General features: G+C 44.2%; 1 protein-coding gene across 1 annotated transcript; it reads left to right on the forward strand.

Annotated features, from left to right (window-relative positions):
• The first annotated feature begins 1,634 nt into the window (after nucleotides 1-1,634).
• cox14 (cytochrome c oxidase assembly factor COX14) lies at nucleotides 1,635-9,577 on the forward strand. Its single transcript, XM_080217957.1, has 2 exons — nucleotides 1,635-1,758; nucleotides 9,241-9,577. The coding sequence occupies exon 2, from the start codon at nucleotides 9,251-9,253 to the stop codon at nucleotides 9,425-9,427; it is 177 nt and encodes a 58-aa protein (XP_080074083.1). The 5' UTR covers nucleotides 1,635-1,758; nucleotides 9,241-9,250; the 3' UTR covers nucleotides 9,428-9,577.
• The last annotated feature ends 1,261 nt before the right edge of the window (nucleotides 9,578-10,838 follow it).

Raw genomic sequence — 10,838 nt, forward strand, 5'->3', positions numbered from 1 at the left:
TGAGTGAACGTGCAAAGCAGTTGATGTGTGTGTTGCTGCCAGCTTAAAAAAACACTGACTGATGCTAAATCATTCTCAAGCTCATTGGAATTCCCTTTTCAGTATCTGGAAAGCAGGATATGCAAATGTCAAATTAAATCCTATTCTAAAGGAAGGCTCTGAGGTGAGTTTTGTTAAAATTCATTTAAGGGATATGGGTGTCCCTGGCTAGGCCAGCATTTATTACCCATCTCTAATTGCCCTTGAAAAGGCGGTGGTGAGCTGTCTTCTTGAACCGCTGCTGCCCATGTGGTGTAGGTACATACACAGTGGTATTAGGAAGGGAGTTCCAGGATTTTGAGATTGGGAAAACTCACGAATGTGTGTGAATGAGGTTCCAATCAAGCGGGCTGCTTTGTCCTGAATGGTGTTGAGATTCTTGAGCGTTGTTGGAGCAGCACCCATCCAGGCAAGTGGGGAATATTTCATTACACTCCTGACTTGTACCTTCCAAAAGGTGGACTGGGGTGGGGGGCAGGAGGTGAGTTACTCGCTACAGCATTCCTAGCCTCTGACTTACTCTTGTAGCCACAGCATTTATATAGCTAGTTAGTCCAATTCAATTTCTGGTCAATGGTAACCCCCCCAGGATGTTGATAGTGGGAGATTCAGCAATGGTAATTTCATAGGCAATAGTTAGACTCCCTCATATAGAGATGATCATTGCCTGGCACTTGATGTGGCATTAATGTTACTGGCCACTTGTCAGTCCAAGCCTTGATATTGTCCAGCTCTTGCTGCATCTGGACATGGACTGCTTCAGTATCTGAGATGATTCCTGCTATTGTACTCCAAGACCATTGTTACTTCTTTCCCCCTTGTCCAGAGCAACTTTTAGGAATCTGACATGAGCACCATCCATACCACTAATTAAATGTCACAAAATGTAGGCCAGAATTCTCCAATGTCATTTGCCCTGTTATTGCTGCCAGTGAGAATGGAGAATTTGGCACTCAGCCTAAATAATATTGACAGCAACAGGACAAGAGAATCCCAGCTGTAGTAGATTTCTCTCCATAGAACTAATTCATTTAAAGCTTATCCATGTAGCACATTCTTTTACAACCAGCTTTTCCAACCATCTGTTAGGTCAAATTTTAACAATTGCCTCATGGGTTTGTTCCTAGTTGGACTAGTCTGTCATTGGTAGCAACCCTTCTAATCATCACTGATAAGAGGCCTTGGCAAATAGAAAAATTATTTAGAAGGATCTTTGAACATTAGCATGGAAATTAATTGATTAAAAAACATTTAAAGTACTCTTTACACTGTTGATCCTGAAAACAAATACTTTATTCATCAGAAATGCCCCCACCCCTCATTTGGGAATTATCATCTGTAGGAGTGTGTTTTGATATAGCTGGAGATAACAGTTTCTGGTCAATGGTTAACCCTCTCCCCAGGATGTTGATGGTGGGAGATTTAGCGATGGTAGTTTCATGGGTAATAGTTAGGGATGGTCATTGCCTATTCTAATTGCCCCTTGAAGAGGAGATGGTGAGCTCTTGCCATCTGGAAGTTGCTGCGGTCTATGTGCTTTATCTGAAAGTTTTTTTAAAGACATAGAAAATGCTGGAAAAGCAGTGGCGGAAAACCCCGGAGTTAACCGGGGAGGGGAGAGAGTTGGAGAGCGTTAAAATTGGGCTTGAGACTCGTGACCTTTACCCCGTGACCTTTGCCCCCTCTGCTGGTTGTTCGCTTTACCTCAGCGGGAAGTTGGTGAGTAATGGCGGAACTTCTCTTTCTAAAGCGGAATCCGGGTTAAAGCCGATACTTTCCCGGCTCCGGGCCGCAGGAGTAGTGGCTGCCAGCTGACCTAGTGCCGGGGCCTGGACTCGGGTCTGGAAGCGGCCCCAATCCCGGGGCTCGGCTCAGAAACGTCGCCCGTTTATGCAGGAGATCGGAGCAGCTTCATCTGCTGCCGGCCCTCCGTCAGAGTGACTTTAAAAAACTTTCCACCGGCCTAGCGGCCCCGGAAAAGCCCCGGCCCGGCTTAGACACTCGGCCCCCAGTCCGACACTCCGGTCCGGGCCCGGGTCAGGCACTCCGCCCAGCACTACATTGGCCTCAGTGCCCCTCAAATGAATAGTCTGGCTTTACTGCTGCTTCCTGGCCGTTACAATGGGGTGATGGTGGGGAAAGGAATGTTCAGCTCGGGCTGCCCTAGTTTTGATTTGAGATTTTTGATTTGATTTGATTTTTTTATTGTCACATGTATTGGGATACAGTGAAAAGTATTGTTTCTTGTGCGCTATACAAAGCATATCATTCATAAAGAAGGAAAGGAGAGGGTGCAGAATGTAGTGTTACAGTCACAGATAGGGTGCAGAGAAAGATCAACTTAATATTTGATTTGATTTATTATTGTCACATTGCAGAATACAGTGAAAAGTATTGTTTGATATGTGCTATACAAAGCAACCTGTTCATAGAGTACAGGGGGGAGAAAAAAAGGAGAGTGTGCAAATGTAGTGTTACAGTCATAGCTAGGATGTAGAGCTTACCTGAAATAGGAGCAGGAGGAGGCCATTCGGCCCCTTGAACCTGCTCTGCCGTTCAATATGATTACAGATGATCGTCCAACTCAATATTCCTGATCCCCTTCACTTCAAGAGCAATGTCTAACTCTTTCTTGTAATCAGACAATGTTTTGGCTTCAACTGTTTTCTGAATTCCACTCTGTGAAGATATTTCTTCTCACCTCTGTCCTAAACAGTTTACTCCTTATCCTCAGACTGTGACTCCTGGTTCTGGACATCCCCACCATTGGGAACATCCTTCCTGCATCTACCCTGTCTAGTCCTGTTGGAATTTTATAGGCTTCTGTGAGACCTCTTTCTCTCCTCCTCACCCTGTCCCTATTCTTCTAAACTCCAGCAAATATAATCCTGCCTGACTCAATCTCACCTCATACAACAGTCCTGCCATCCCAAGAAACAGTCTGGTGAACTTTCTCGGTGCTCCCTCTAGAGCAAGGACATCCTTCCTCAGATAAGGAGACCAAAACTGCACACACTATTCCAGGTGTGGCCTTACCAAGGCTCTGTATAATTGAATCAAGACATCCCTGTTTCGGTTGAAACCTCTGGCTATGAAGGTCAACATACCATTTGCCTTTTTTTATCGCCTGCTGCACCTGCATGCTCAGTTTCAGCGACTGATGTACAAGGACGTCCAGGTCTTGTTGCACGTTCCCCTTTCTCAGTCTATAGACATTCAGATTATCTCCTTTCCTGTTTTTGCTATCAAAGTCGATAATCTCACACTTATCCACTGAAGAACAGCTTCTTCCCTGCTGTTATCACTTTTGAATGGATCTACCTCATATTAGGTTGATCTTTCTCTATACCCTAGCTATGACTGGAACACTACATTCTGCACTGTCTCCTTTCCTTCTCTATGTACGGTATGCTTTGTATGGCATGCAAGAAACAATACTTTTCACTCTACTAATATTTGTGACAAATCAAAAACATCATACTGCATCTGCCATGCATTTGCCCACTCAGCTTATCCAAATCACACTTGAAGCATCTCTGCATGCTCCTCACAGCTCACCCTCCCACCCAGCTTTGTGTCATCTGCAAAGTTGGATCCATTACATTTGGCTAAATCATCAATTATGTGAAAAGCTGATTCCCACACTGATCCCAACAGTACCCCACTAGTCTCTGCCTGGCTTTCAGAAAAAGATCCGTTTATTCAGACTCTTTATTTCCTGTCTGACAACCATTTTTCTATCCATTTCAATACACTACCCCCAGTGCCATGTGCGTTAATTTTACACGTTAATCGCTTATGTGGGACTTTGTCCAAAGCCATCTGAAAGTCCAAATAAACCATATCCATTAGCTCCCCCTCATCAGTTCTAATTTTCCATCCTCAAAGAATTCCAGTAGATTTATCAAGCATTATTTCCCTTTTGTAAATCTATGCTGAATCTGTCCGATCCTGCCAATGTTTTCCAAGTTCTCCGCAATAAAATCCTTGATAATTGACTAGAATTTTCCCCACTACTGATGTCAGGCTGACTGATCAATAATTCCCTGTTTTCTTGCTACTTCTGTTTTTAAATAGTGGGACTACGTTCGCTACCCTCCAATCGTAGGAACTGTTCCAGAATCTATAGAATCTTGGAAGATGGGCACCAATGCATCCACTATTTCTGGGGCCATTTCCTTAAGTACTCTGTGATGTCGATTATCAAGCACTGTGGCTTTATTGGCCTCAAATCCCACAATTTCCCAATACAACTTCCCTACTAATACTGACTTCCTTCAGTTCCTCCCTCGCACTAAATCCTGTGTTCCCCAATGTTTCTGATACGTTATTATTAAAGTCGAGATTAATTTTAGATTTCCATTCTAGCCAGTGTGTGTGGGTTTTATCATTGCACTGTAGATTTATATATACAATTTCTTATTCAGGATACGGTGGTATTCAGTGGACTTGGGTGGCCTGGTGGCACAGTGGTTAGCACTGCTGTCTCAGGCCAGGGACCTGGGTTCAATTCCCGGCTTGGGTCACTGCGCAGAGTTTGCACGTTCTTCCTGTGTCTGCATGCATTTCCTCCCAAAGACATGCTGGTTAGGTGCATTGGCTATGCTAAATTCTCCCTCAGTGTACCTGAACAGGTGCCAGAATGTGGCGACTAGGGGATTTTCATAGTAACTACATTGCAGTGTTAATGTAAGCCTACTTGTGACACTAATAAATAAACTTTAAAACATGAAGTGCAGTCATGGTAAGGAGCAGACAACTGAAAAAAAATGAATATACCAGCAACTCTTTACCCACCTGAAAATATTCCTTGAGCAAGCAGGAGAGTAATAAGGTTGCGACATGGGTGGTGGTAACAGCTTGATCCTAGTTTGCTTCTAGTGCTTTTTCTCCACAATAGTGTCAATCATGGCTCAGTTTGTTGTACTGTTGCCCAAGTCAGAAATCTGTGGGTTCATGTACTAGGACCTGAACAGAAAGATCAAGGCTGAGCCTCCAGTACAATACTGAGGGAGTGCTACATTATTAGAGGTGCCAATTCTTGAATGAGATATTAAACGAAGGCTCCATCTGCCTTTCCTGGATGTCAAGGATCCAACGGCACTATTTCAAAGAAATTGTGCATCTATTAATAACGCTTAGAAAATGGTATGCTTTATTAAGAACATAAGAAATAGGAGCAGGAGTAGGCCATCTAGCCCTTCGAGCCTGCCCCGCCATTCAATAAGATCATGGCTGATCTGTTGTGTCTCAGTTCCACATTTCCGCCCTCTCCCCATAACCCTTAATCCCCTCGCTTAGCAAAAACCCATCAACCCGCATCTTAAAAATATTTAGCGAGGCAGCCTCCACCACCTCAATGGGCAGAGAATTCCAGAGATTCACCACCCTTTGAGTGAAGAAGTTCCTCCTCAACTCCGTTCTAAACCGCACCCCCCTTTATCTTGAGGCTGTGCCCCCTAGTCCTACTGTCCTTTCTGAGCGGGAAGAGTCTCTCCACCTCTATCCTATCCATCCCATTCATCATCTTATATGTCTCAATGAGATCTCCCCTCATTCTTCTAAACTCTAACGAGTACAAGCCTAGTTTATTCAGCCTCTCCTCATAGCTCAACCTCCTCAACTCCGGTATCAGCCTAGTAAACCACCTCTGCACTCCCTCCAAGGCCAAAATATCCTTGCGTAAGTACAGCGACCAAAACTGCACACAGTACTCCAGCTGCGGCCTCACCAATGCCCTATACAGCCGCAGCAAGACCTCCCTACTTTTATATTCAATCCCCCTCGCTATGAAGGCCAGCATCCCATTCGCCTTCCTGACCACCTGCTGCACCTGCAGGCTGGGTTTTTGCGACTCATGCACAAGGACCCCGAGGTCCCTCTGCACCGTCGCCTGCTGCAGTTTTTCGCCACGTAAGTAATAGTCCTTCCTACCATTATTCCTACCAAAGTGGACCACCTCGCACTTGCCAACATTAAATTCCATTTGCCAGTTCCTGGCCCATTCGCCCAGCCTATCTAGATCCTTCTAACTGTGCTCTCAATCAAACCTGCCACTTTCAATGACTTATGCAGGCAACAAAATGTAATATCTCAAAGTTTGCAGATGATACCAAGTTAGATGGGAGGGTGAACTGTGACAAGGATGCAGAGATCCCTCAGAATGATCTGGACAGGTTGGGTGAGTGGGCTAATCAATGGCAGATGCAGTATAATTTGTATAAATGTGAGGTAGTTCACTTTGGAAGCAAAAACAAGGCGGCAGATTACTACTTGAATGGCTGTAATTTGGGAGAGGGGAGTGTGCAGCAGGACCTGGGTATCCTTGTGCACCAGTTACTGAAGGTAAGCATGCAGGTACAGCAGGCAGTAAAGAAGGCAAATGGCATGTTGGCCTTCATTGTAAGAGGTTTCGAGTACAAGAGCAGGGATGCCTTAGTGAGGGTATACCTAGAATAGTGTGTGCAGTTTTGGTCTCCTTTTCTAAGAAATGATGTTCTTGCTCGAGGGAGTGCAGCAAAGGTTTACCAGGCTGATTCCAGGGACGGTGGACTGATGTATGAGGAGAGATTGACTTGGTTAGGATTGTTTTTGCTGGAGTTCAGATGAATGAATGAATGAATGAATGAATGAATGAATGGGTGGGTGGGGGATTTCATAGAGACTTATAAAATTCTAACAGGACTAGACAGGGTTGATGCAGGGAGGATGTTCCCAATGGTGGGGGAGTCCAGAACCAGGGGTCACAGTCTGAGGATTCAGGGCAGAGGTGAGGAGACATTTCTTCATCCAAAGAGTGGTGAGTCTGTGGAATTTATTACCACAGGAAGTGGTTGATGCCAAAACATTGAATGTATTCAAGAAGCAGCTAGATATAACACTTGGGAGCGAATGGGATCAAAGGTTATCAGGAAAAAGCAGGATTAAAAGGTTTTAGAGTTGGATGATCAGCCATGATTGTAAATGAATGGTGGAGCAGGCTCAAAGGGCCAAATGGCCTCCTCTTGCTAGGCTTCTATTTATACACTTGCTCCTGCACCCGTTTAGAATAGTAACCTTTATTGTCACTGTGTCCTTCCTATGAATTACTTCACTTCTTCTCATTGAACTTCATCCGACACTTTTGTCCTCCGATTCCACCAACTTGTCCATGTCCTTTATACAGCACCTTCCTCATTGTTCATAATACTTCCAAGTGTCATATCCCCTGCATATTTTGGAACTGTGCCCTGTACATTAAGGTCTAGATCATTAAATATAGGAAGAGCACTGACTCCTGGGAGTTCCACTACAAGCCTTCCTCCAGCCTGAAAAACATCCATTAATTACGACTGTTTCCTATCACTTGGCTAATTTTGTTTCCATATTGTAACTTTTCCTTTTATTCCCTGAACTTTACTCACAAATCTGTTGTATCAAATGCCTTTTGGAAGTCTACATACATCACGTCAACAGCATAACCCCCTCTATTACCTCTTCAAAACACTCCCAAGTTAATTAAACACAATTTTCCCTTAATGCTGGCTTTCTTTCATATGCTGCATTTGCCCAAGTCACAATTCATTTTTTTCCAGATGCTTTCCCCAGCGTCAAGGTTCTTGGGCTTACCTTTAAATCTTTAAACAAAAGTGCAACATTTGCAATTTTCCAGACCCCTGGCTCTATCCCAGAGTCAATGGTGAATGCCTCTGCAGTTTTCCCTCAATATCCTATTGGTAGACAGAGGAGAACCGGTGGATGTGGTGTTTCTAGATTTTCAAAAGGCTTTTGATAAGGTGCCTCATAAAAGGTTGCTACAGAAGGTTAGGGTGCACTGAGTTGGCGGTAAGGTGTTAGCGTGGATAGAGGATTGGCTGTCTAATAGGAAGCTGAGAGTCGGTATCAATGGGTGCTGTTCTGGTTGGTGGTTGGTGACTAGTGGAGTGCTGCAGGGATCGGTGCTGGGGCCTCAGCTATTTACCATTTATATAGATGATCTGGAGGAAGGGGCTGAGTGTAGGGTGATGAAATTTGCTGATGACACGAAGATGAGTGGTAAAGCAAATTGCGTGGAGGGTGTGGAAAGTCTGCAGAGGGATCTGGATAGGCTGAATGAATAGGCGAGGACCTGGCAGATGGAGTATAATGTTATAGCAAGTGTGAGGTTATCCACTTTGGCAGAAATAATAGTAGGAGGGATTACTATTTAAAGGGTGAAAAGCTGCAGCATGCTACGGTGCAGAGGGACCTGGGGGTCCTTGTGCATGAGTTGCAAAAACCCAGTTTGCAGGTGCAGCAGGTGATCAAGAAGGCAAATGGAATGCTGGCCTTTATAGTGAGGGAGATAGAATATAAAAACAGGGAGGTCTTGCTGCAACTGTACAGGGTACTGGTGAGGCCGCAGCTGGAGTACTGTGTGCAGTTTTGGTCGCCGCACTTGTGCAAGGATATTTTGGCCTTGCAGGGAGTGCAGAGGAGGTTCACTAGGCTGATACCGGAGATGAGGGGGTTGGACTGTGAAGAGAGACTAAATAGACTGGGTCTGTACTCATTGGAGTTTAGAAGGATGAGGGGGGATCTTATAGAGACGTATAAGATAATGAAAGGGATGGATAGGGTAGAGGTAGAGAGACTCTTCCCGCTCAGAAAGGACAGCAGGACAAGAGGGCACAGCCTCAAGATAAGGGGGGTCAGTTTAGATTGGAGTTAAGGAGGAACTTCTTCACTCAAAGGGTGGTGAATCTCTGGAATTCTCTGCCTGTTGAAGTGGTGGAGGCTGCCTTGCTAAATATATTTAAGTCACGGGTAGATAGGTTTTTGACAGACAAGGGAATTAAGGGTTATGGGGAGAAGGCGGGAAAGTGGAACTGATCCACTTCAGATCAGCCATGATCTTATTGAATGGCGGGGCAGGCTCAAAGGGCTAAATGGCCTACTCCTGCTCCTAGTTCTTATCATTGGAGGCATCTCATCTAGTCCTGGTGCTTATCAACCTTAAGTGCAGACAGCCCATCCACTGATTCCTCCATCCCTCAATCAGCGTCACAAAAACAGTTCTCCCATTGGCCAAGCTCCCCCAATGTGAAGGCAATGAGCTGTCATTTTGCCTACATTACAGCACTTATAAGTACTTCATTGGCTGCAAAGCACTTTGAGACATACTGCAATCATAGAAAGACTTGCATCTCTATAGTTTTTTTTATCTAAAACTCTGTATTTCAGATCTGCCACAATGGTGTCCGCCAAGAGGCTCGCCGACCTTGGCTACAGGATGTTCTCTGGCTCGATGATACTACTGACAATGTATGGTGGTTACCTGTGCAGTGCCCGTGCGTACCGTTTCTTCCAGAGACAAAAGACCTTAAAGGCAGCAGCTGAAGGACAAGTCGATGAAATTATAAAGGACTAAGCTGTCCCTACCCTCAGGAGCAAAAGCCTTGATGTCCATCATGTGACAAAAATGAAAGATGTTTATTGTTATGTAATGACCAGAAGCAACATTTTTAAATATGTACATTAGAAAAATTAAATGTGGATTAAAAGCTGTGTTTGAAAATTATTTTCTGCTGTCTTGTGTGTGGTGTAACTTTAGCTGTTGAAGTTTTGACATGTTAGCTAGCCTCTTTCTTTGACCAGAAAACAGAATTGCACACAATTCCTCACACTTGAGAAGCTAAATATTTCTACAAATGTTCAATTAAAACAAGTTTTTTATCCATTTACAGGCTGTGGGTAGTGCTGGCTAGGACAGCATTTATTGCACACACCTAATTGGCACTTGAAGGTGGTGGTTAGTTGGCTTCTTGAACTGCTGCAGTCCATGTAGTGTAGTTAGACCCGCAGTCCTGTAAGGGAGGGTGTTCCAGGATTTTGACCCAGTGATAGTGAAGGAACAGCAATATATTTCCAAATTAGGATGGTGAGGGGCTTGGATGGAAACCTCCAGGCGTGTTCCCGTGACTCAAGGTGGCTGTTGTTTGAGATGGTACTTTGAATGAGTGAAAGAATGGCAATTATAGTTCAAAGTCAAGATTGTGCAAGATATAGAGTTTCTTGCAAATAACTTGAGTTTTGACTGTCAATGTTGAATGGTAGTAGGTAACAAACATTGTAGCCTCCGCCTCTTCCAGTGCTTATTATTGCTTTTGTACAAACACACGGACAAGTGTGTAGCAAACTGCACAATTCTACAAGGAGGGATGTGGACAGTCAAGTTTTTTCCCCCCCCAGGGTGAAAGGGAAACAGAGGGTGGTGGGTGTTGGGAACTCGATGTCAGGGGAGGTAGTGGAAGCAGATACGATAGTGACTTTTAAGGGACGGCTTGACAAACACATGAATAGGAGGGAATAGAGGGATATGGTCCCTGGAAGGGTAGGGGGTTTTAGTTCACACAGGTAGCATGGTTGGTGCAGGCTGAAAGGGCCTGTTCGTGTGCTATGATTCTTTGTTTTAATTGTATGTTTCTAGATACAAATAGTGTTAAATTATATGTACAGAGAGTCCCTCCCCACCCTCAAAAGCTGATACTGGATACAGTTCTGTAAGCCTGAAGATCTATTTCTCATGCAGTCACAAATCAAAACTAAAATTTAAAGTGGTTGTTATGGGTACTAAGCCAGAATATTAACCTGATGCTTTAATAACACAAACTTGACCTGCTGTGCATTGTCAGGATTTTGTTTCTGTAACAATAGATTGCAGCTATTCTCAAAAGAAACATTCAGGGAGTTTAAAGGACCTGAAAAGTGAAACAGGAAATGAACCAACTCCTAACGAGTACAACTCAACTCCAAGAAGTGAGTCACTCCCACCACATAAT

This window comes from Carcharhinus amblyrhynchos, chromosome X (genome assembly GCF_965287045.1).
Source record: "Carcharhinus amblyrhynchos chromosome X, sCarAmb.v2.hapA, whole genome shotgun sequence".
Taxonomy (NCBI): Eukaryota; Metazoa; Chordata; class Chondrichthyes; order Carcharhiniformes; family Carcharhinidae; genus Carcharhinus; species Carcharhinus amblyrhynchos.

What these genes read in the sequence shown, in the direction of transcription:
- cox14 (XM_080217957.1), top strand. Translation starts at nt 9,251, where the DNA reads ATGGTGTCCGCCAAGAGGCTCGCCGACCTTGGCTACAGGATGTTCTCT.